Consider the following 26783-nt stretch of genomic DNA (forward strand, 5'->3'; position numbering starts at 1 on the left):
TATTATTAAAACACATAATTTCATTATTCACCGCAACACGGTTCAGAACAATATTTTGCTTCCTTTTTTTATACGATTTCGATATTGGTTTGTTTTTTAGTTTGCTGAAAAAGCTTTTCGCATTATGTACAAAAGGATAAACATAGCGTACTCTATATATAATGGTGCAGCAGATATAAGTATACATAAAAAAATGGGGCCTTCCATATGCGTGCGTATCCTTATAGCACACGAACAAACTACAAAAGTCTTATCGATTGACTTCTAGGCTAACTAGGCTGCTAACGATGATGATTACTCTGCGTCTTTCGTTATTTATTTACTACATCAGCTGCGCTACCGGCTCGCGGCGTTGGAAAAAAAACGGGGTAAAGTCAAGCAAGTTGGCATACTTCTCGTCCTATGTACAGTGAGTGTCCCTTACCAAGATTTTGCCAGTCAGGTATTTGCGGTCTAATTTGATGCCTGGAACCCGCGGATTAAAATTTGCTTCTCGCCCCTCTAAACGGCCCGCCTCATTTTTGTAATCCCATTGCATTAATCTTTGTATTGCGCTATGTTTAACAGATTAATTGTTTTACGCCAAAAAGTATCCACTTTATCACGCCTCATTGCATTTGGGGATTTGCGTCCATATAATAAGCTTTGCGGCGGCCTAGTAACGTTACGTGCGTTACGCTACACGTTACGCTGCATTTTTATAGGTATTGCACTGCTCCTTCGCAATGCACACACGTACAAACACACACACACACATACAATCATCCACACATACACACACACACACACACACACACATGCATACAGGCAAAACGCGCCACCGAATCCTTAGTCTGCACGCCTCCAAAAGGAACTTCTTAGCGGGTCCGTCCGTCTACAGCGGGGAGGTGGTGACGCTCACCGGACGCTAACGCCGTTGATGGTAATAATGTTACCGCGGCTCGTCGGTTCCGGTTCGTACACCTCCTCGTTCGTGCGCATCTCGTACGGTGCGTCGTAAAACTGTTCGCTCGGTATTTGGTCGTAAATGTTCTCGCCACCGTTGCGCGAGCTGCCGATGGTGTTGTTGTTGTTGTTGCTACTGCTAAGATGATTGTTGTTGTGGTTGCTGTGCGTCAGCTGACTGGGTGGCGGTGGATGATGACCCGCCCCGGACTGGTGGAAGGTGTTGAACGTGACTAGTCCTCCGCCCCGGTTGGTGAGATCGAAGTTATGCCGACCGTTCTCGAGGCTTGAGTAGGACATGACGGCCGCATTCTGGTCCTCCTTGTGTTCAGCCGCCTGCACGTTCTCGGTATTTTTTACCGGGCGTGCCTTGTTCCGGTGCAGAAACAGTACGCCGATCAGGATGAGCAGAATAACGATGATGGCGGCACCGATCGCAATGCCCGTACCAAGACTGTTCGTCTCCTGGGCGTCGTTTACGATTACTGGAAGAAACAGAAATGATCAGCAAATGATGAACAGCGCACATCCACGACATCGACGGGTTGAAGATACGTACGTTCGCATCGTGGCTCTTCACCACTCCATTTTCCATCGTCCATACACTTCCGGAGATAGGGACCGATCCGGTTGTAGTGCGGTACGCAGTGATATTCTGCCGAACCACCGTACACCGTCGATTCGTTCACCACAATCACACGCCCATTCTCGATATCGGCCGGACGGCCACAATCAATCACTGTGGTAGGGGGAGATAAAGATAACGATTAGCAGTCGTAATATCCAGCTCACCTTCAAATGCTCCTAATGTCTTACGCTTGCAGACAGGATTCCTTCCCGACCAGTGTCCCGTGGAAAGACAGGTCCGCGTACCGTTTCCGACCATATACCGGCCCTTGCTGCAGCTGAACTCGGCCTGCACACCAACCTTCCGGCTGCCATAGTTGACGATCAGTGCGTCCGACACGTTCATTTCGGTGCAGGTGATCTCCACACACTGAGGCGTCTCATGGCTCCAGGTACCGTCCTCCAGACACAGACGCCGCGAAACACCGTCCAGCTTAAAGTTACCCTCACACTCGTATAGTGCAGCCGCACCGTAGTACGTCGCATTGGTTGCCAGCGTCACCTTGCCGTTGGTAACATTCGGCGGTATCTCGCAGTCCACGTCTAAAAAGGTGGATGGAGAAGAAATTACTTCGTGAGCAGTGTCCAATATCCGCCAAACCCCCCCCCCCCCCCCAAACACACTTACAGACACACTCCGGTATTTCGCCACTCCAGAGCCCATTTTCCTCGCAAGTGATGAGCGCCTCGCCTACTATCTTGTAGCCTCGCTCGCAACGATATTTTGCCAGCGCACCTACACGGAACGTTTGCGCACCACTAACTGTCGCATCCGACGTCCTTATCAACGTGCGCCCGTACATTCGATCGTTGCCGGTAACGCTGACGAAGCTGTGCGGTGTAAGGGTCGGCTCCGTACAGCGGATCTCCTCACAGCGTGGCGCCGTCTCGCTCCAAAGGCCCGTATCGAGACAGATCCGTCGATTAACGCCCGCCAGGCGGTGCGAATTGGCACAGGTGTACACGACCTCCGATCCGAGGAACGTGGTGTTCTGTAGATAGCGATGCGAACCGAACGGAATCGGTGTCAGTGGTCCACAGTCGACGTACTCACAGTCGGGAGCATCACCACTCCACTGGCCGGACTCGAGACAGGTGAGCGTATCTTCGCCGCGCAGGATGTGCCCCGGATCGCAGTGATATTGGATCGAGGAGTGGATATTGTAGTCGTACCCGATCACGTACGAACCGGGTGGTACATGGGGCGTCTCGCAGGTGATCACTTAAGGAGGGAGAAAACAAGAATATTGGAGTTGGATACTAACAAGGACATACGAAAGTGATGTCATCGATGCTTACACTCGCAAGCCGGCGCATTGCCGGACCATTTGCCATCCTTCGTGCAGTACAGCTCCTGAGGTCCCACCAACCAATAGTCATCGTCACAGAAGTATCGCACCACAGACCCAACGGTGGTAGAATCGTTCAACAGCAACATATTGCCACGATCCGGGCGGGCCGGCATACCACAATCTACGTACCGGCACACCGGTATCTTCCCCGTCCAGTTGCCGCCGAGTCCACAGGACAGTACGGGCTCACCGATCAGCACAAACCCATAGTCGCAGGTGTACAGTGCAGTCGAACCTGCCCGCCGTCCCGACACCTTTATCTTGCCACCCTGAATCGGTGGAGGCTCCGGGCACCAGTCGATCAAACATTTTGGCTGTGTTCCGGACCATCCGTTCGCCTGACAGGTACGGTTTTCGTTGCCTATGAGCGTGTAGTTTTCGTGACAGGTGTAGGACGCTTGCACACCAAAGCTGGTACGCTGCTCGGACAGGATGATGCCTCCGTGCTCGATCTCTGGCAGTGGACCACAATCAACATCTGTTGAGGAAAAGAACATCACTTTAGCAAGAGACCGGCTACATGACACAGCGTGGACAACACTTACATTTGCACGCCGGTGGTGCACCACTCCAAAGTCCATTTTGCTGACAGGTACGCTTTTCGATCCCGATCAACGAATGGCCAACCGGACACTGGTACGTGATGTTTGCACCGACGGAATAGTTACGGCCGACGATCGTCGTGTTGACCAGCGCTTCCGGTGAACCGCAGGACAGTGGGTTATGCTGGCAGATGTAGTTGAGGTAGTCGAGATTGCAGCCGACATCGTTCCACAGCCAGTTGCGACCTCCGTCGAGCACGACACAGTTCTGTTCGCCGTTGTAGTTGTTCGGCTGATCCTTGCCCCAGGTTGGCTTGAGCACTGTATCGCCTGGTGGATAGAAAAGGAAACACGCAAACCAAATAGTGTCTTACAGTATGTACTGTCTGGTAAAGGTTGTCGAAACTACTTCTCCTACTATGTATATGTCTGTACCCACACCACGCCTCTGAGACGTGGACTCTGGCCAAAGGAAAGCAAATGCTCTTATTCGCGTTTGAGACGAAGATACTTAGAAGGATTTCTAGAACAGGTTTGTGTGGAAAGACAACGGCGCACCTTATGAGTTGTACGATGATTTCATCTATTTGTGGCCCAGCCATGTCATGAGAATGTCACCGGACGACCCAAAGTCGTTAATCCTTTTTAGCCAACTTTCTTTTAATTTAGTGATGGCGTTTATGGAAACATCTTTAAGGCCGGGATATTGAATTAGCCTACGGTGACTCAGATACTGAGTGAGTACTGCTAAGGACTTCTGCAGTAGGGCTGTAACGCCTCATAACTAAGTAGGCACGCCCTCTAGATGACAAAACTTCAAAAATCCACATCTATGCAGCCGATTTGTTCTAGGGTAACCTGTGGCAAGTGATTGTTACGATGATACATCACATCACATCACACGAAGACCTACAGAGTGTGCAAACGTGGGATGGCGATGAAGTTGAATTGAAAACTGTTCCCCACGTTTTGATTGATAACAACGCAACTCCTACACCGTACCGTGTGTCCCTGTACCACATTCATCATCTCCACCGCAATCGACGGTAAAAACGTTTAACCATTGTTTTACGCACTATTTCTGAACGGTTCCCACCATTGTGCCTGATGCCGCGAACATGCCGGGTTTTTGTTTTCATTTTTTTTTATTTTCGTTTGCTGATGCATTGAAAACGAAAGCGAACATAGCGAAATAAAATGGCCAATTATGACTGCATGCCGCTTTCTGCCGGCCACTTCAACACCGACTGTTCGGCTAGCGTGAGAATGTGTCAGAGAGTGTACGAAGTCCGCGATTTGCATTCGCGGTGCGAGATGAATCGCCGCATCCCATTCGCGGTTAGTAATCTCCCGGTTTGAAGTTTCGCAGTGCCATTTGATGCCAGTTGATAACGGTGACAAGATATTTGCTCAAAAATGTGCCGATTGTGTGCAAATGATTGCAAATCCTACAGCCGTAATGAAGGCTTCTCGATATCCAATTTGCTGACACTGACCTACGGGCGGTCCTATACTGGGTGGGCCTGTATGCCGGAGCATAGCTAGCAAATGGCTTACCATTAACCCACTTCCAGGTGCGTGACGTAATGCCTGGTTCCTTCTGAGCACCGATCCACACGAGCTGTGTCCGGAGATCGGTTTTGCGACGCTCCAACTCCGAGATGATGTAGTCGGTGGTAACTCCACGGAAGTCATGAATCAGATCGCCACCTGTAATAGAAGGTACATGCCGTTAGCGAGTAGTAAATGGTAGAGAATTCCTTGGACATTCTTCCGGAGTTTGCTGCGAATTTCTAGACTAATCATGCTCGAGTAGAGCACTCCAACAGTTTCTCAACGACAACTCACCGTGCGATTTGCAGACAGCTCGCGCCTTCTCGAAACTTTCGCCCCGCGTAATATGGAACTCGTAGCACGTTTTTGCGAACGTTGTCAGCACAGTTTCGACGCTCAGGTTTGGTGCGGCACACCGGTCAGACGAGAACTCATCGTTCGAGAATACCTCCACCTCGCACAAGCTGAGACTACTCTCCACACCGACCAGCTGTACCGTCACGTACTGTCCGACCAGCGGTCGGGCACAGGTGAACGATTTGGTCGTACCTTCATCGACCGTGCCCGGATACCAGGCGCACAGTGGATTACGCTGCAGATCGCTACTACTGTTGCCGACCCGTATCTCCAGGTCCTGCAGCGGTTGATGTCCACAGCAACCGCGCGTCGTGATGCGCACTACCCGTACCGCTTCTGGCGTGAGCAGATCGACCCGCCACCAGGGCGACACTTCCTTCTGCGTTTCGGAACACTCCTGACCGTCCGGGTTCTGGTTGCCCGGTTTACCATCGTTGGCGAAACCAGCCGGTCCGGAACGGGTTGCCGATGACTGATTTACCGGTTTACGGTACGCCACGTTCGTGCCTAGTTTGAGATCGAGACCGATAGAAGAGTGTGTAGCATAACCATAACCTCAACCACAAGCAGATTATCTGGCTGCTTGTCATCTTCGGCGCGTCGCAAATTAGATCCACGAGGCCGGTCGTCCGAGGTGTTAGGGTGCAAAAATTTGAAAGTAACCACCAGTCTCGCGACGGACCAACAACTTACCGCAAAATGGCAGGTCACGGTCCCATCCTTTCGCTGGATCGCAGCGGATCGTGTCCGGGCCGAACAGCTCGTAGCCGGAATCGCAATCGTACCGGGCCGACTTGAGGCCTCCGCTGCCGTCGGTCGCTTTTTCTGTGTGTACTTTAGCGTTTGCTGGAACTGCTGGTGGACCACAAACTAAAAGTAGAATAAGGGAGCGAAATGAAGCGTTTTAGTAAGAGAGTCGTACAGACAGATGGTGGGTTTGTCGAGGGTTGACTGCAGTCATTTCTTTGAAGATGATTTAAGGTTTATGTTTGCAACCTAGATTTGATTCCAAGAAATTCGGATCATTTACAATCCCCAACTTTTGTGTCTTTGGTTGTATAATATGGATCTTTGATGACAAAGAAGCGTATATCCTAGCTTTCCTAGAAGGATCCTGTGACCCAAGAAGGTGCTCCGAACATTAGTATTCCTCGAAGGGTTTGCATCGGGTAATGCTCTCACTCTCTCTCTCTCGCTCGCTCGTCCGGATTGCGTTGCATAAGATCCGTTCGACTGCGTTCATTGCCCGGATGGGCCAATGGGTGCCCCCGAAGCTCCGTGGTCACCATTGCCAGGTGAAAAATGGTGACTTCAACGGCACGCTAGCGGCAAACCCTTCGCCTGCTCTAACGTTAAAGGTGCGAATGCGGGAAGATTCATTCAACTTTCGCGCCGACCGCTGACCGAATGTATGGGTGTTAGGGGTTGTTTGTGTTTTTACAGCCCCAAAAGCAAACAGCACGGGCTGATTTTTTTCTTGTCGCCCACGTTTGGTTTGGTGATTTCACCTTTCTGGCGGTTGATGGGAGGGCGACGGGACGAGATTCCAAAATTATGGTCGATCCACCGAAGATGAGGGTATACACCGTCTCTTTTGTTGCCCGATTTGGTGAAAGGTTATGAGATTAAAATATGTATCTCCGGCCGGGATGGCGAGATGCAAAGTTTCTTAGAAGAGCACTGTTGATCTTCTGAAGGTAAAAATGCAAATAATGGTGTATTTTGGGCTAAATGATCTACATTACTTTACAGCACGAGTCTACCGATTGTGGATTCTTGGAAGGAGTTTTAATCTTCCTACTACCTGCGATGACTACAGTGATGGGAAAAAGACCAGTAACATCACCTCACTATCTGATTTTCAATCTACTGTGTTTGATACTTGATGTCAGGTATCACCATATTAGAATCTGAAGGCACCTGTCATCAGGAACTATTTGCTATTTGAATTTCATCAGTCCATATGCCTTGGAGAGTAAGCGGCACCGAACTTCACACGGCAGAACCGAAATCTTCCCATACGCAACGACTGATTATCCAGATACTACGGATACAATCGAGTCTGGGAAGCCTCTCCAGGTAGTAGAGCTTAAGTTCTCAAAACACTGAGCAATTGCGTTAGAATCACTACCCTGAAGTAAAGTCGAAAATATTGAAAAACCTTCATCGGTTTTTTACTCTACTACCACAAGATGTCTTGGTCTGTCATTAGGAGATTCCTTGACTAGATTTTACTCGTAGCTATATAGCCCGAGTTAAAGTTGCAAAGGATTCCTAGAATCCTAGAAAAAAGTTACCCTCAGTATAGCAAAATATGTATCTGTATCTGAGTCAATTTCTCAAGAATTTCCTCTCCTATTTCTTATTTATAGAAGTATGCCCTACCCTAGCGTTATATGTTGAGACGCACCTGACTATTCTATCCTAATATGCAAAGGGTTACTGCTTCATGTAGGCTTGCGAATAAGTCAAACGACTACACTAGAATACTCTGCCTTATAAAGTCTACAACTTCAACTTCACGAACTTCAACTTCAATTAAAAAAAAAAACAAAACCGATTTGTTGCATATCTCCACGATCTTTTTCCCTTTTTGGTGAGGTATTCCACGATAGAGCACAAGAATTGGGGCGATTCGGTGGCCGAGGCGAAAACGGCGCCGGTCTTCATACGGCAAGACCGGGGTTCAAGTCTCATCCAGACCACCTCACTGCCTACTTTACTACGGGTAAAATCAAGTCATAGAAGCCAGAAATGGCAGACCAACACCTCTCGAGGTTGATAGTGCAAGGTATGAAGAAGAAGAAGAGCAGAAGAATCTAACTTCTTGGAACTTCCTGAGCTAATAAAGCTTGTGTCTGGACTGTCAAATATGTCCATATGTCCTAATCTGCATCATAACCGAAGATTTCTATTCGTACAAATGTTGGCTGGATTGGGCTGTAGTTGTGTAGAGGCTTTGAGACATTAGACTTCATTCTTCTCTCTCATTCCGAGACATTAGACTTCATTTTAGTCATGCCAATACCCTGACTAACATCTACTAGATATGGGAAAAGTCCTCTCTGTACACCATTTTGGACAGCTGTGTTGCTGCCAGTCCATCGATCACGTACGTATACAGAGGAGGCTTTCGCTTCCAAAGTCTACGTGACAGAACGAGCATCCCGAGTTGGGCAGGTAATTATTAGTTTTTTGGAACCCACCTTTTAAGGTACTTGGTTCACTTTCGCTTTACACTACGTACGTGAACGAATAATTAATTGATTTTAACTCCTGAACACACACACACATAGACAAGCGCACATGTAACCATGTCCGGTACGGATGCACATACACAATACAAACCAACCGGCATGGTATATTGGTTATGCAGTTGCGACTTCAAACTACCTAAACTAGGCTAAAACTTTGAAGGGTTGCGAAGGCCCGGTTTCGCCTACAGGCGAAGTTTGGTCGCTCGATCAGAGCGTAGCAATAAAAATCAATAATACCAATTCAATAATTCCCATCCGGAACGCGAACGTAATCAAGGAATTAAGCGAGAGCGAAGGGTGAGAGAACGAAAAGCGGTGCAATAGCAACATCAACACCGAGTGCGTGTGTGTGTGGGGCCAGCTTCACAAGTGAAAACGAAAGTCACTCGGCACGGCAGTTGTAATCGGACGTAGACGTCATCTAGCGCCACCACTGCCAACCGTTTCCGCTTCCAACGCGCACCCACTTTCTCAACAAAACCCTCGGCAGTCAACAAACCTGGTCTGGCTCGCAACAGAGGATGTAGAGCGTATCAAGCGAAGAGGGGGAGGCGAAATGGGGGGGGAGAGAGGGGGGCAGAGTTACGTGGTGATGTTGCTTTCCATCTCACCAGCACGCTAGCGCGAAATGGAAATCGATTTCTTCATTTGCATCGAATATAATACCCACCAACCATGGGGATCGCTGCCGAGTCTTGGAGTCTCGAGGCTTTCCTTGAGGTACCTCAAAAAAAAACAACCTCCAAGATACCGTATGATAATGGCATATGTGTTGGTGATAAACATCACAGAGGTGAATATGATCGAGCACTATCGTTTCTATATCGTGCCTGATTTTTTCTTTATTTTGCGAGCTGTTTGCCAATTTTGTTGCCGGCTCTATGCGTCCCTGACAACCATTTTCCACCATTTTTGGTGCTTGCTGATGTGAAACTAACGCCGCGAAGGGTGAGCATGATGGTGGATCCTTCGGTTTAATAAATCATTTTTCTCCGCTTTTTTTTTCTTTCGCACTGTCAGATGAAGCTTCGCCAAATGGAAATTGTTTCGGAACCGGGCGTCGAAGAGCAGGGGGTTGAAGATGGCGTGTGTGAAGGTTTAATTGAAGACCTCCTTCAGACATCTTCCGTGTGTGGTGCATCCATTAGAGGGGTAAGTGTTTGAAGGTGCCGTGTCTTGTTTGGATTTTTTTTTGCTTTTGCTGCATTTTAATGACAATTAATGGAAGAAGCAGCATTTATCGCTACTTCGTGTGCTTCGGGGGGTTAATACTATCTCGCATAGGAAGACTCTGGAACTGATGGAGATTTTTTTTTCTGTGTTGCAGCGAATTCGACATGTTACAGTGTCACTTTTACTATTTCTTTCTACTTACTAGTAAAGCGAACAGATGGAAAAAATCATTCGCGTGACCCGCACAGCTTAAAGCCGTACGAGAAAGCATTCAATCATGCTTGATTCAAACAGCTAACAACTAATCATAGCTTAACCTCAATTATGCTCACGAATACCGGACATAGAAGAGCGTTTTTTTTGGCTTTTTAATATGATTTGACAATTGCTCACATGTTGTCAATCAGGAAGATAAGGTTCAGATATTTTGATGCAGTTCTTGTTCGGTCTTTGAGCTATCAAATCTGGATCTTAGCTCAATCGAAGCTCCATGAATCGTCAGGGAGATTTAGAGCAGCTTAAGGTTCCATCTTATTTGTTGAACAATCGGTTTAAGGAGTACAGAATTATCCCTTGAGATATGATTAAATCTCTTACTTTCAATCACTGGAATTCTGGAGAGAGTTCTTAAAGTCTTAGTATCAAGATATTCTATGGGAAGTAGCAAATGAAAATCTCTAGCAATCCTCACGATATGAACAGTTCAATAAGAAATTGAACTTCGCCAATCATATCAGTTTCTTGAATTGTTCTGTCTTCCGAAGATGGGAATCATCTGCCTTAGTGACAGAATTCGTCTAAGGGGCTTCGTCGTTAAAGACACCTCGACTACAGGAGCTCATCGATATAAGTCTTATGTGATCATCTACTGTATGCGTTTAGCGTCGAAGATCCTTCGAAACCGTTACAATGCATTCTCCCAGGTACAGAGATATCTAGACTGAAGTTCAGATTCTAGAACAGAGTCCTCAGTTTTACTTGTACCTACTTGATAGCACTGAGCATCAGTTAGAGTTATGCTTGACTCAAGTGTTTCAAACATCAATAACAGATACTGACTTACAATTTCATAGAGTACAATTGAACAGATCATTGAGACTCTAGAAATCGCTAGAATGTGTTTCTGTTCCTGATGACTTTCAATTTAATCTACTTACATGTATGCATGTCTCAAACCTATGTTTTTAGAGATAGTCCACATCTTATTTTGGAGAAACGTTCTGTTCGGACCTGTAGTCTCCTCGATTAGGAGGATTCTTAACTCTCTCGTTTGTTTCCTAGTTAATAGCCAGTCATCCCAATCGACACTAATTTTGCTGATGCATAAATTCTTGATAGTTTTTGTGATTATCCACAACAAGCTTTTTCTTAAGGCCTTGACTTGAGCTACAAGCACTTGTGTTGAGAACGTCTCTTCCAGACTCCGATATTAGAGCTTGCCAAATTTCACTCGATGTAGCCAAGGCCTAGGATGCAGTCTATATTAATTCTTACTTCAAAAGAGCATTATAGAGCTCTTCTTCCGTCAAAAAATATTAGACCCTACCCGATATTTGAGGACATGGGATCCAACTTTACATTTTCGAGATTCTCGTCTATGCGGGCAAATCCGTCTCCGTGACCTCTTGAAGAAGGCTTCACCTTAGATACGCGCATACACGCATTTACGCGTGTCTTGGTTTGTTAGCTGAATTTCCGAACGTACGAAGGAAACATGCTAATCACTTTTTGATTAACGCCACGAACCACGGGTTTGGCGAGATTAGAGCTTCGTCTTCTGTCTCATGTCGGCCGCAGCCCTCCACATTGCGTTGACCTTTTCTCCCGTGCGACCGCGCACGATACGCATCAGTTGCATCATCCACGGTCATCCACACATTCCACCCCATCACCTCCCCTCTGACCTCCGCCAATTTTCACCAGCTGGTAACGGTGGAAAAAAAAATGCAAAACCGCGCGCAGGAAAAGCTAATGAGATGCTAAGCGGGAGTAAAGCAACGTGAAGCTGCAGGGTTGGCATTGTGGTATTTTGTTTTTCGCATGCATCTCATTCATTTGCAGCACAGCGGCATCTCCCCCGTTGCCGCCTGCAGACTTACCATCCAGTTTCTTCTCCCAAGTGTCACAGTGACATTTGGCTCGTGAGCCAACACTTGGTTGGTCCGCTGTCATGTCGTTCGCGATTTTCACTTCCATCCGATTGGTTGGGCTTTTGTTTTTGTGCACCCGGCGTTGCATTGCCGTTTGGCGGCCACCCATCCAGCAGTGGGTCTGTGTGTGTGTGCGGCCTCGGTACAGCATATTGCGGCGACATACTTCAGCCAACCCCCCCCCAAAAACGGATGTTTCGGCTTTTGATTGCATGTCAAACGTTGGGCTTTTTTTCACCTCAGAACTCTTGCGAGAGAAGTACTTTTGTTCTTTTTTTTTGCGCGCACGAAGGTTACCCGTAACCGGATGGAGGTTCTCACGAGAGAACCAAAAAACAAAAAAGTTGTGCAACACATAATATGCAAATTAGCAAATTAAATTCTAACCAGAAGCAAAAACACAGAAAAACTGCTAAACGTAAGCTCCCAAACTGCCTGGACCGGTGCTGAATCACGGTGAAAGTCGTTGAGCAAACTTCGGCGACACTAATTTTTGCGCCCGGTACGCGAACAATATTGATATAACCCACAAAAACCGACGAGTCCCTCGGACATTTTTAAGCACGATTTGAAAAGCAAGTGACACCAATTTGGAATCATCATTTCATCAGCGCGCCGGCACCAGCAGATTTCACCGCGCGGAGATCGAGAACGGACAACCGTTAGCTTTTAACACCCCCGAGTTGGGTGTTTTCTGCCGGTATCGTCATCTGCCTGGTAAAAGCTCGTCGCGTACCATCGCGTATTCTTGTGGCATACGCTTCCTACCGCGCTTCGGGATGTTCCACGAATGTATAATTTTTTCTTTCTTCGTCTTGACCTGGTTGAAGCCCGATCATCCTGTGGCCGGGTTTGGGCGGTAATTTGAGTAGTACGAGCGAGCATGCGTCTCCTCTCCTTAATAACGGGTCTCAACGACACCCGTTGCATGTAGATGTGGTTCGTATGGCGTTTTCTTCAGCTGCATTGCGCTGACACCGATAATCGATCTGCTTCTTTGGCTCGATTTGAAGGAGAGATTTTAGATGATTTAGGAGGTCTTAGATGATTGAGCAGGTTTTTGTGTGTTCATTAAATTAGCCAATCGATCGCGCTAGAGCGCAAAAGGTGTCAATCAAAGCAACCGAAAAAAAAACCACCCCGAGGTGCTACGAATGTGATTCAGCTTTTCAGTCGCGATTGCCTAATAATGGACACTAAGATCACCCGAAGAAGATAGCCATCAGGAGGGCAAAATTGGAATGTGATGAGCATGTAGAATTGAATGCGCTGGAAAACAATCTAATTTAGACACGCTCACCAGCTCCCGGCAGTCAGTGGGGGGGCATTTGTAATTAATATGTGTAAATCACTGAGCATTCGGTTTTTGCGATGTTTTTAAGCTAGTAAAACAAGCTACAAGCAATGTGTTTCACCCTTTAAACAGGTAAAAAAATAGCACAACAACATCAAGTGCACGTTTTTCGATTGCACAATTGGTAGACACGGTTGTTTCATGTGTGTGCTTTTTTGTTAGTTCGATTTCTACCTTCTCGTCGAACACCATCATCATCATAACGAGGTGCGCATCACGACGGTCCCTCCTGGCCTCCCGGCTAGACGAATGTAACAATTCGATTATCAATTCGACATAACCCCACGTTTGTTCCCACCTTGCCCGTTCCATCTGGGCTGGTGTTTATGTAGCACACGATTTGCGAATAACAAATCCACCCTCCGCCGAAAAAAAAAAACATCGACACACCACAAAAAACAGCGGTAAGATTTGATGCACGTTTTGCTCCCTTTCTCCCGGTAATGTAACCAACACTGGTGCTGCACTTGTTGCTGGTTGTGTAATGGCCGCTTGGGGGTTTTTTTTGTTGCCCTTACCGATTGAGACTGCCACTTGAAGCAGTCCACCAAGTGAGACGCTAGATTGAATTCAAGCACTGCTAATTTTTATGACGAAGGTGCGAAAATTATAGCCCAAAAAACAGCTCCACCAGACGATGGAACACATTATATTACGGTTTCGAGGGTTTTATAATTGCCACACACACACACACACACACACACACACACACACACACAACGGGTTTGAAAGAAGGAGAGGTGGGGGTGGATCGCTGGGGCTCGATCGATATCGATAATAGGGCGGAATGGACAGTTGAAAGTGCTGACGTCACACAATTTGTAGGGCAGAGGGTGTATGATTGCCTTTTCTAATCCCTTTTTTGGATTTTATTTGATTTTTTTAATAATTTAGAAAGCTTATATTTTTCTATGCCTTACTTTCTGGAAAAAAATAACATTTTAAGCTTCAAATAAAAAATATCCTTGCGAAAACACCATTGGATTGTGAACTAAAACGAAAGACTTCAAAGCGCCCTCATCGAGCGGCGAACCCGAACAGACGAACAAACCTCTCGTTTTCGTATAAAATAGTAAATTTTTTGTTTTGCTTTTTTTGTCGTTCACGGCTGTTTCCTGTTCAAGAAACGCGAAATCGAAAGTATTATTTGAAGGCACCGGAGTCATATTTGTAAGGTAGATGGCGAAGGAAAAACGAAAATGGGTATCTCTCAACAATTACAATTATATTTTGTTAAATTTTGCATGAACTAGTTATTTAAATTTCCTTTTATTTTCTTTTCTTATAATGTTATTACATTTGAAGTTCGAGAGAAAAAAAATCCATGTCAAAAAACCATCAGATTGGGAATTCCCAAACAAAAGACTTCATCAAACCCGACCAAGCGATGAACCCCTTGATTACATTTTTTGTTTTGTGTTTGATTTCACGACTTTTTCCCGTTCTGTAGGGAGATAAATGAAAAATTGAATGTCTCTTCTTCTTCTTCCTTGACACTACAACCTCGAGAGATCTCGGTCAGCCATTTATGGCTTTCTGTGACTTGACTGTACCCGTAGTAAAGTAGTCAGCACTACGCACGGGGAGGCGGTCTGGATGGGATTTGAACCCCGGTCCTGCCGTGTGAAGACCGGTGCCATTATCGTCTCGGCCACCGGACCACCCCGAAAAAGTTAAAGTGGCTGTGTAAAATTTGTAGCGTAGATATGTATAAAAAGCGAATTTGAGAATTCTTCTATTAAAGCTTCTATTGGAATGAATTCGAACTTTTGAACATTTGCATTTTCTTTTCAAGCAAACAAACAAAAACATTTTAAGCATAAATGAAAAAAAAAAATCATTTGAAATTTTTTTCAAATTACAAATAAAAACGAAATATTTCAACGCAAGTCTAGTTACGTACTAACCGACGAACCCGTACATAAAAATGCATTTTTTATTGCTCGGCAATTGCCTGTTGATGGAATGAGAAGTTGAATTTTAAGTTACATTATTAAGGCAGAATATGTATTTAAACTGAATTTGAGAATCCTTCGTCTAATGGAACTTTTAAATTGTTTTTAATTGAATTAATTTGTATTTTCCATGAATTAGCCATTTGAAGTTTGCTTTCTTCTCATTCCTTTCTGGTAAGAAAACAACATTTTAACCTTCAAATAATATGTCTCTATGCAAAAAGACTCTTATATTGCGAATAAAAACGAAAGACTTCAACGCAACCCCTCAGCAAGCGACGAACCCCCGTCGATTGCATACGAAATTGCCCTTCTTCTCTGGTCTCACGCCAGTTTGCCGTTCTGTAGGACGAACGCACGCATCTTAAGACACTGTACGCACACGATAAATGCACACGTACACGCACGGCAAAACGGAGCGAAACTTTCACATGGCGAGCGAAAAATTAACCCAGCGGCAACCGATCGGTCGGTCGCCTACAATAGTGTGCCCGGGAAGCCACACAGTGTGCAAGAGCATAAGGGGTGCTCTGTTGCACTTCCTGCACATCATTCAATTTTGGAAGCGTTGCGGTTTGGCCGCCGCGCGGGTGCTTTGATGGAGAAAAGATACTTGAGAATTTGCGTAACGGCCAGGAAGTCGGCAAACAGCGAGAGACAGAGAGAGAGAGAGAGACGGACCGAGTTGCACGCTGTTATTAATCAATGAAGAAGGAAAAGCCCGTACGTGTGCATTTTTTTCCTGTTTCACACAATTTAGCGCCCTGCGCAGGAGTTAGCATGCGTGAGTATTATTTAGGAATCAGTTTTCTATTATGCTTTACAGCAAATCTTCCCCGTTGATGAGGCTGCTGTGAAAATATGATTAGCGTAGCAGAGTCCCATCAACCCCATTTGGAGTGTTGAGAAATTATGCGATGCCTTCACACAAACCTGGCGAGTGTGTGTGAGACCATTTTTCGGTGAAAATAATTAAACGTTGCCCGATTTTAATGCTCGATAACCGTTGATTGCCGTGTAGAGATATTGTTTTTCTACAGTTCAAGGGACCCCCAATGTACCCACTGCTTCTCTGTTTCTCTCTCTCTCTCTCTCTCTCTCTTTCTCACTTTTTCCAGTCTCCTTCTTTTCCTGCTGCTTCCGATGCTTCTAATGCACCACCCGAAAACCGATGCCGAAAGCGAACCAAAAACTGTGAAAGTGAAAGTTGTTGCTGCGCTTGCAGCAGCGAGTGCCGATGTGTGAGTGTAGTTGTTAGTTGCCTTGTTTTGCGCTGTCGGAACTGTATGAGAATGAATAGGAATGAGCATTTGGTGTTGCTGTGTGCGGGGCAACCATTTTACCTATACGCTGTGCAAATTGTGCAACATGATCTATCCGCCCGGTTTCGAACTGAACGAACCTTAAGCTTACATAAAAAAAATCGTCGTCAACCGTCGTCTTGTTTTTCCTTTCTCTCTCTTTCTCTCTCTCTCTCTCTCTGCTTTTTTGTTTCCTTGAGGATCCCCGAACCGCCATACAGCAAACGAAATGCAAGGCCCATGCATAACACGGTGCGAGCTTGATCAACCTTATGTTGGCCCGAATGCACACCTTTTTGCTTGCTTCGGCTCCGGTTCCGAGTTCATCAAAAAATTGGAAACAATTTCAGCATTCGAAACACAGTGATGACCATTATTGTTCACTGTTTCGCCTCTCGTGCGCTCCTTAACACGATAATGTGCGTTGGCAATTAACAAACGGCGTGTGAGTATGTGTGAAGAGTTTGGAGGCGAAGGTACGTCGAGGGGAGCCCGAAGGCAGGTTTGCACGACCGCGGGCAACACTTGTTTGGCAACAGACGCATGTGTGTGAGATGTACGGTCGCCACATTGCCAAAGAACGTACCCCGCAAGGATGTAAATGATCTTTAACACTTTACCGATTCGAACCATCGTTTGCCTCGGTAGGCGCAACCGCAGTATGCAAAAAACATCAAATCGCAATCAATTGAATGCTGCGAGTGAATTTAATTGCTTCAAAATGCCTGTAGCTTGTATAAGATTGAATGAAGCGTTAGGAATCAAATATAAGGGGTTCGTCGCGTTTTCAACTTAGAATGAAGTTCTTTAATTAATAAAGTAAATGTTATTCGAGGTTCGCCTCTTATTTAGAATTGAAGTTCTTTGATGGTTCAAAATTAGGGTTACTGTGGCGTTCTTCGCTTATTTCTTATTACATTAAAGTTTTTTGCTGATTTTGTCCTTTATTAATAACACGTTAAGAATCTTTGATGAATTATTTCCTTTTCATTACTTGTGTAGCATACAAGTTATGTAATAATTGAAAAAGAATCATTATTTAGGGTTCGTAGGCTTACTCATCCCACGTTAAAAAATTTTTCCTTCTTTTTCTTCTTCGGCTTACCAGATCACCTATCCAGAGAAGTTCTTTTATGAATAACAAAAAAAATATTACTGAGAGATCGTGGCTTATCTTGTGTTGAAAGCCTTTGATAGTTCAAATTCAGTATTAAGCAAAACGGCCAAGCCGTTCTACTAGAAAAAAATCTTTATTTTTGAGGGATAGGTAACTTATTAATTTTTCGTTCAAGTTTTGTGATGGATTCAAAATAATGTTTATTGGAATCCCATCACTTCTTTACAGTTTGAATTTTCGACCAGTCGAAACATTTTATTATTCAAATTTCATCGCTAACTCGCCGCACGTTTAGGTTCCTCTTCATTTTCTTGTTCCTATTTAGCTTTGAAAATCTGATCAGAAGAAGTGTTTATAATCATTTTACTGTGGGGTTCGCCGCCTATTGATTGTGTGTTGAAGTTCTTTGATGGTTTAAAGCTTAAATTTGAAGGATTTGTCGTTTATATTTAGTTGATATTCTGTGGTAGTTCAATATTGTTATTAGTGTGGGGTTCGTCGCCAATTAATTTTACGTTGAAGTTCTTTGATAGCTTATATATTAATATTATGGAGGGGTTCTTCACTTGCTCATCTAACGCAGCAAGATTCTCTGATGGATTAGCAGGAACAGTTACGATCGCGTCAGTTTTCATAGAAACAGACGCTTAACACAGTTAACAACCATAGCTCACGTGGTACAGCCCCATAACCAATCTAAATTAGCTATAAAACCTTATAACCGGTCAACATTTTCAGCAATATAAAAACCGCAAAAATCAACTATAGCAACACCGTGAATCATCCTTTCCGCGTTCGCTAGACCCTATACTTTAGCCCATAAATATTTACTACCCGTGCCCGTTGATTAATGTGTGCTCAGTCGTACCGAAACAGAACCCATCTATTCTTTATCAACCGTTCGCAAAAAAGAAACTGTTCAAACGTGTCCTTAAAGCAAACCGCTCTCTACAGGTAGAGAGGCTGCTGCTGCTGCTGCTAGTGCTTTCGGCCGCAACCGTTTCCGGCGCGATGCCTTTCCACGCATGAGGAAGTTTTGCGCCGCTCGGTGTAGCTAATTCTTCTAGCCGTGGCACGCTACGTTACGGCTGCATAAGCAGGGAGAGTGAGCAGAAGGCCCCCTCTCCCCAAAGAACACCATGCACGGGGTGGTGGGATATGTATGGATTTGATTTGCCATTTTAGTGGCTGTTGGCTGTAGTGGTGACCAAACGTGACAAGCAATAGGTCGAACCGATCGAGCGCACGATCGGTTGGTGTGTACTAATGCGCGTCGCTGTCTGTCTGCGTGAGTCTGGCTCGCAGCACCTGGTAGAGCAAGTGACCGCGAGCAGCTATTGAAACAATTCCCCGATTGTGGTGTGCGAGGCGGCGTGTTATTTATTCATCCATTCTTCGCATTGCGGCTTATTCGCCCGCTGTTTTTGGCCGATACGCACACAACCGCCCACGAAGGGGCTTTGCAGACCGATCTGGCGAGCGTCCACGTTGAGCTAGCGCTAGCGTAGAGCGGCTATGAAACAGGTTTACCCCGCTGGTTCGTGTGCGAAAACGAAACAACATGGACGGTTCCCACCACCCAAGAAATTGTTCTTCGTACAGCCTTTTTTTTGTGATTCCGTGCGCTGTATGCTGTAAATGTCACCTTTGCGCACGTTTCCTTGACACTCTACGGGCACTCTTACGGGCACAGGAACATGATTGTTGTGGTGAGGTTCGCTGTCACACGACGGTTCACCCTTCACCTGCCGACTGAGGCGACTTGAGACTTTGCCGAGCGGTGCTCAAGTTGACCAACGCCTCTCTAGCTCGAGCTTTTGCAACGGCATTTTGCATTAAAAAACCCCGGGTGTAGGCAGAAAGCTGGCCTGCGATCTGAATTCGATTGGGATCGAACAGAATGGCGGAGGTAGTACAAACTTGTTTGCTACTTCACGATCTCCCCCGTCAACCGCTCCAAGAACTCGTCTAAGCGAAGTTAACGTTGTGTCGGTATGTATCTAGCTTCTAAGGATTCAGGTGTGCTTTACATAGACTCTCTCAGCCCCTCTCTCTCTCTCTATCGCTCTCTCTAGATTGCCAATGCCTTCCTTACGTTTAACCGATACATTCATTTCGATCCACACCAGGTGATCTGGTACCTGTTTCGCGCTATATAAGGTGTGGTCCACAGGACCACAGGAGAATGGAGAGCATGGTTTTTTGTTGTTGTCGTTGGTGTGGCGTTGGTTCTACCGCTCACCACTTATCAAGGGTGTCAGGTGAGTAAAACCACTCTGACGGTCTCCGATGGTTAATGGTAGCTCAAGAAGTGGTCGTACTTGAATGTGCGACAACGTTATGGCTTTGCGAAAGTAGAACCACCACAGTAGGAGGAACTCCGGGAGGAGGACCACTCTCAAGAATTCTACCTTGTGTCTTGTGACGGTCGCTAACCACTCAATCGAGAGATCGAGAAATCGAGCATCAATTAGATAAACCGTACGAAGCCTAGACTTTCTGTTGGGGTGTGAAGTCACAGAGAATCAATGCTAAAACTAACCACTTCTAATAATCGTGACTGCGTGATCTGTCTCGTCTAACAGCTAGAGTAAATATGGTTTCGGGACGTGAGTTTCATCCCGTGGCGTAATGTTTGTTCGAGAACGTAGAGTTCGTCTCCTCACTATCTCCACGAGAGTACCGTGAACATACGCTGAACATACTTTCCCAAGCCTCAGCAAAAAAGGAAAAGAAAGCTATAAAAACGAGAATTAAAAACTAAATTGCGGTGACCGGTGAGAATGGTTACGGTTAAGATCTAGCGAACCCGTACCTCATTACACTAAACAATGGCCGCAGATGCGAGAAGCGACATTCTACCAACCAACAAATCTGGTACATTAACAGATCGTTGCCCTTGATTTGAAATTCCGGGCCCCGCGCAAAGATGGATGCAATAAAACACAAAAATTCTGCCACGACCTGGTGTGTAACAGTGTGGCTCACAGTTCCCACCGACAGCAGTTTGACACCGGTTGCAGTGCGTACAGGGGGGAGGGCTTTTAGAGCAGGGAGAGGTTGAGGTTCCATCCAATTTCTTCGCCTCGACCTCCTCTTTAGAACATTATAGTGCGCTTCCGTTTCTTCTCTGATTAACCCCATTTACCCGGCAGCCGGGGAGGTATGGAGGCGAGCGAGGGAAGGGAAACAATAAAAACGCACAAAATATGGGAAGAAAATGGACCGAAATGATGTCTTATTATGGAAGTCAAATTCTTCTGCTTTAGGATTTCTGTTGTGTTTTGTTGGAGAAAACAATGTCTTTCTGTTGGACGTCACTGTGAACGTTGTAAAGACTGTTGACTATGTAAGCCATACCTAGACAGCGTTTATTTATGCGAGTTGAAGAATTTGATGGGAGGAATTTTTGAGTTTGAAGTTCACAGAATAAAAAGGAGCAATTCTGGAACAGTTGTCTTCAACTTCTGCAGAATATTTTAGAGCCTCAGCTTGAAGTATATAGGATAAGTTGTCCATAACTTCTGATATACAGATTGAAGCCCCAACTTGAAATTCATAGAACAGTAAGGAAAATTTTGGAGCACTTCTCTAAAACTTCTGCTTAGCGGTCGGAATATAAAGGAAAAATTTTGGAGTTGTTGTCCACAGCTTTTGGTGCATACTTTAGAACCCCAGCTTAAAGTTCATGCAATATGAAGCAATATCTCTGGAGCAGTTGTCCACAACTTGTGGTAAATTGTGTCGATCTTCAGCTTAAAGTTCATAGGACATAAAAACAGCAATTCTACAGCAGTTATCTACAACTTTGTCTGAGTTGTTTGGAACTCGAGCCTGAAGTTCACGAAATACAAAGAAATAATTCTGGAGCAGTTTTCCACAACTGCTGGTGAATAGCTTGGAATGCTCTCTACGAATGTCATGTCCACGCGGAATGTCATTCCCGACCGCCACTAGACAATTGGGACATTGATATCAAAAGACGAAACTAATTACTACTGTACTAAGGTACAATTAACGTTCAACTCTTTCGGCCAGGGCTCGCTGGGAAAGCCGGCAGCCCTCGCTAGCAATATTTGTGTCGTTGCGAGTCACCGGACCGATGTCGGATGTCCGACTCTGGTAGCAGTAGTGCTGCGATGTGTGAGTCTTTTAATTATCGCACTCCATCTATACTATTGCGTACATTCCCTCCTAGCCTACTTCCGACACGTGGACTCTCCCTCAGTGGACACTTTTTACCCTAAGGGTTCCCCTTTACTCCTTCGGCTACTTCTCCTCCTCAAACGCGTGTTTTCTCACTGACCATTGTCCACCGGTAAGACGTTCCCAAAGCCCTTTGCTCGTGCACTTTTTTCTCACCGAACGTAAGCAAGAGATATCCACCGGTCCGGTTGGATGTGAGCCGGGAAGAAAGGAGGACAACTATTCGTCATTCCATCAAATTATGGCGCATTGCGAAGAAGTGTACGTCGATCTATTTGAAGAGCGAGCGAGAGATCCCCCTGGTAAAACTGTTCGTCCGGCTGGCTGCAGGAAAGGTTTTGGTACGTCCGTACGACCCGGATCAGCGCACCGGGTCGAAGATGTGACTTAGCAATTACCGGGACCCATTCGCCCCCGTTTCCAAATTCTCCCCTTCGTACACGGCGCTCAGATCCATTCTCGTGCCGCAAAAGCAGAAGCCTTTTCTCCTTTCTGCTTTAACCATCTTTCCATTTTTGCGGCTTTCTAGGTCACGGTGGGCTTCGCTCGGCACGGTGTGTGTATCTCGGTGAGAACGTTCACCGATTCCGTTTGCTGGAGTGTGCTGGGCGCTTAGCATTTCTCGCGCATGTCTTGCTGTACGGCAGCAAACTTTTGCTTTTCGGGGAAAACTAATTAACCGATCCGACCCCGTGTCGCAATGCCTCGAGAAGCGAGAGAAATCCGTGCACGACCTTCATTTTTGGGGGCGTTCAATATTTTTGTCCGCTGGTGAGCTGGACATTTCCGGGGGTTCAAACGTATGGGCGATCGAGAGAGAGAGAGAGAGACTATGGATATTTTTAACATCACAGAATTTTGTATCTACGAGCATTCAAATCTGAAAGTTTGGTGAGTTACGGGAAGTCCTCTTGGTCCTCTTGGTGCTCCAGGAAACCTCCATTCCAAAGAATTATGTTTAGCAATTTTTTTGCCTTAAACTATCAAATGTTCCATCAAATCGAAGAAATCTAATTGAAGACTTCATTACGGCCCCCGACGCGATCTGTTTTGACAGGTGCGAATATTTGTATTTAACACCAAAACGAGCGCAAGTTGGCAGAAGCCATTCGATTTCACCCCGAGCGGTTTATATCGGTTCCGCTCATGAGCTCAGTTGGAATGTGCATTAGTTAGCGCCGTCAAGGTACTTCCAAATGGAAGGGGATCATTATCTTAACACACATTCTAGAATCACCAGTCACTTCCCAAAATCCCTCTCCAAACCACTGATCGGATCGGTCAGCTCAGAGATTACGCATCGAACTGCACGAACCAAGGCACAATTCCGTACCATGGGTCGTCCAACAAAAATAATAGTAAGAAAATCCTAATTGAAACACTTCCAAAAACGATTCATGCGCGGCCAATGCCATTTTGTTCACGCAGAGTGACGACCACAGTACGCGTTTTTGTTCCAATTTTTTTTTTGTTGACATCTACAATCTTGGTCACGCTGTCCAGAACCTGTCTGTGTGGGTGGTTGGACGGATTGGTCCACGACTCCGTTACTCCGGAGTCTGTATTTTGTAGCACACACACACACACTCACACATACTACGGTAAGTTTAGATGGTATGAAGAGACAGCTACAAGATCAACGAGATCTCTGACTGACTAATTACGACGGCGGCGGTGAAGACCCGCCGAAGCTTAGGTCACCTGAGAACATCGGGCACGATCACGTTTCACAGTAGAGGTGGTTTCGTGATATCATTAGCATCCGTTTTGCTGCCAGGCATTTGGTTTGTAACTACAGACTTTAAGGTCACCCGTACGGTTCGCTTACTCGAAAGTTGTGGTAGAAACAACGGCAGATAGACAGTAAGCTAAGATTGCTCTGACGAACAGTTTAGCAGGTGCCGTAATGATTGCCGACAGAAGTATACGACTAGTAAAGGTGGAAAGAATTTAAACCTGTAGATGGGTCAGTAACCGATGTACAGAGGTGTAATGGATATTAGACATAGAATTACGGTATAGAGAGACTTTTCCCAATCGTTTTCTTCAGCGAGCTCAAATTATCAATGGATAAGCTTGAAGAAGACGGTGGTTGGAGGGCGGTCCGGAGGCCAAGGCAATATATAGTAGTGCCGATCTTCACAAGGCAGGGCCGGGATTCAAATCCCATCTGGACCGTCTCCCTGTACGCAGGACTGACTATCCAGCTACGGGTAAAACCAAGTCACAGAGAGCCAGTAATGGCAGGCCAAGACCTTCTGAGGCTGTAGAAGCCATATAAAAAGAAGAAGCTTCAAGAAAAATCAATTGCTAGAACTTGGGATGGATGCAACAAAACTTCCGAGATATGTTTTGCAACTCTAGTACCGTAATCAACTCTAGCGACTCTAGATCTTGAGCTATTCGTTCAACCAAGAGATGTCCAACAGAAAACAAGATGTCGAAAAACCTGCAACACATCAGACATCAGAGTTTTCGTAACTCAGCAACTCAATCCAAAAGCTGTGCGTCATCTTGCCCCAATCAAGCAATGCCCTGAATACCCTTCCTTGTGCTATATCGTGCCGAAGCGAAAGGATAGATCGTGCACGGCCCGTTGTTCCACTCACCTTGACTGCTGACACCGGCGCAGGTGAGGTTGATCGTAATGGCGATGGTGAGCAGGGTGGCCGCACCACCGGGCCAGATGGCGCCACCGTTCGGTTGTTTGATGCGCTGCTGCACGTTGGTTGGTTGGTGCTGGCCACTATTTCGGCCCCCGTCCGTGGCAGCACCCGGGCGCTTCCATTTCCTCATCGCGGTACGTCCCAAACAGATTGTCGCAAACTGCGCAAACCTTTATGGCGCGCTGGATGTGCTGGATGCTTCTAAAACCCTTATCTTCCGAGGGCCGAGAGAAGTGGATGAGGAAGGCCGGGCCGGGGGAATCGGATTGGTTTTCTAATAATCACCAGGGCACTGTAGTTTGGCCATGTAATGGTGTACCGCCGGTACTTGGCGAACGGTCGACAATCCGCCGCAATGAGGAAGTGAAAGGATTTCACGCACTACACTCGTATGTGCCTTGCTCGAGAGACCTTCTCGCGCGATACTGTCGGTACCGCATACATACACACACACGCGCGCGCACACACACACACACACACAAACTCTTGACGGACAACACTTACCCCCGACACGGGCGTCGGGAGATTCAGGTTTTGGGACAACTTGCCGGACAACCTGGACCGGACTCTTACGCGAACGCACAATTACAGCACACTACCTTCCTGGTGGAAAGATACAGACGGCTACTATTATATTGGTACAGAGTGTAATAAGTTACGGGACGACCAGCTTCACAAGTGGTTTCAACATGCTACTAACAGATATTCGAGTTGAAGTTGACGCACCAAAAAGATGGTGCGAACCCTAAACCTTCTTCTCTGACGACACATTGATATCCGGTCGGAAGATAGCTGACTTGCCACAAGTCTCTAGTATCAACTCAGCTCGAATATCTCAAAACCCAACTCCACGAGACCTCCTTCCATGTCTATCTTATCTCTGATCTAGTTGAAATTCAATTCAACCTAAGCTATCTGTCAGACTACCCGGTACTGAGATGATGTCCCACCATGAAGTCAAGCATTCTGCACATAGGATCTAGATAGACAACAATTTGGGAAATCTACCACCCATACCCAATCACTCTATCGAACCCCCCTATTCCTCCCCATCCCTCTAAGGTCTACTATCTGAAAAGGAGGAGGGCTTGCTGAATGAAATCGAAGGCGACCAGTAAGATGGTGGTTTTTCTGCTGGTGTTTACTACCACCACACTCCCTCCGGTAGGCACACGACACCACACAAACACACGAAGCGTGAGAAGCAGGCAAGAAACGACAAGCATGAACCCGATCCCGGAGCGATTGGTTGATTGTTATACGGTGTTGTTCGAGGCCTCTCTTCCTAGTTTTCACTTTCGCCCGAGTGCCGGTTTTTCGTGTCGGAGGGTTTGTTTTTTTTTGTTGCTGCTGCCGATTGATGCTGGGAGCGTGCAGTTTTCGGTACTGTAGACTACACGCTTGATTGATTACGCTTACGGTTAAGATTTTTCCTTCACTTCACTTTTTCCTTCTGTGACAAAACCCTTGATGCTGTCCCCATTCCTGACGATCCGCAACTCGCAAGGGGGAGTTTTTCTTCTCGGCGTCTCGGAACTCTATCTCCTTGGGCACGCGCACACACACACACACACACACACACACACACACTCCAGCTGCACTCCAAGGCCTAAGGGACCGCGTGTGTGCGCAAACTGGTTCAGCCGTCAGAACTAGGCCAGTGGGCAGCCACGATCTGCAGTTTGCGCACTGCACTTGGGGGAGAGGTTGTCTGGGCTGCCGAGCCAAACAACACACGCTGCACCAATCAATTCGTGCAGGCAGGAATGTGCCACTGCCACACCAGCAGCGGCGAATCTAGACGAAACCTACTAACCAGCCTACTCTCAATGTTTGATCGTTGATATGTCTGCTGAGCTAGTCCGCAATTTTGTTACTGGTTTTCTTTGCATTGATGCACCGAGCTCCCTCACAAACCTTGCGTTCGATGTTTACAAACGATTGCCAGCTGTCGGAAGCGGCAACGGTTTAACGGTTTTGGAGTTCGACTAGGCGGTACGCACGCTTCGCTAGACCGTTCGCAACAACAAACGAAACAACACTCGCATTGCGTCGCGAGCGTGGATCGTCGTCGGCGCAACGATCATTCGACAGTATCCCCCGGCTGCATCCCATAGTGCGCAAAGCTACCGTGTGCGCGAGTGAGATAGCGATGCGCTTTCAGTTTCATGCTATCGCAGCACGATCGAAACACGATCAAGTACGCTCTCAGCACCGTGAGAGAGTT

At 46.3% G+C, this 26783-nt stretch overlaps 1 protein-coding gene across 4 annotated transcripts; it reads right to left on the reverse strand.

Annotated features, from left to right (window-relative positions):
* On the reverse strand, positions 1-26585 carry LOC118511062 (sushi, von Willebrand factor type A, EGF and pentraxin domain-containing protein 1). Of its 4 annotated transcripts, none has more exons than XM_036053694.1 (11): positions 26474-26585; positions 24500-25155; positions 6071-6247; positions 5315-5884; positions 5024-5176; positions 3470-3796; positions 2872-3402; positions 2201-2794; positions 1762-2115; positions 1505-1684; positions 1-1430 (listed from the first exon to the last, which is right to left on the reverse strand). In XM_036053694.1, exons 2-11 carry the CDS (start codon positions 24684-24686, stop codon positions 898-900), a joined length of 3606 nt encoding a protein of 1201 aa, XP_035909587.1. In that variant the 5' UTR covers positions 24687-25155; positions 26474-26585; the 3' UTR covers positions 1-897. The 4 variants fall into 4 exon arrangements, with proteins under 4 accessions (XP_035909587.1, XP_035909567.1, XP_035909575.1 ...); XM_036053674.1 differs by having other exon boundaries at positions 24500-25159; XM_036053682.1 differs by having other exon boundaries at positions 24500-25180.
* Positions 26586-26783: the final 198 nt, after the last annotated feature.

The sequence above is a fragment of the Anopheles stephensi genome, chromosome X, assembly GCF_013141755.1.
Source record: "Anopheles stephensi strain Indian chromosome X, UCI_ANSTEP_V1.0, whole genome shotgun sequence".
NCBI classification, from domain to species: Eukaryota; Metazoa; Arthropoda; class Insecta; order Diptera; family Culicidae; genus Anopheles; species Anopheles stephensi.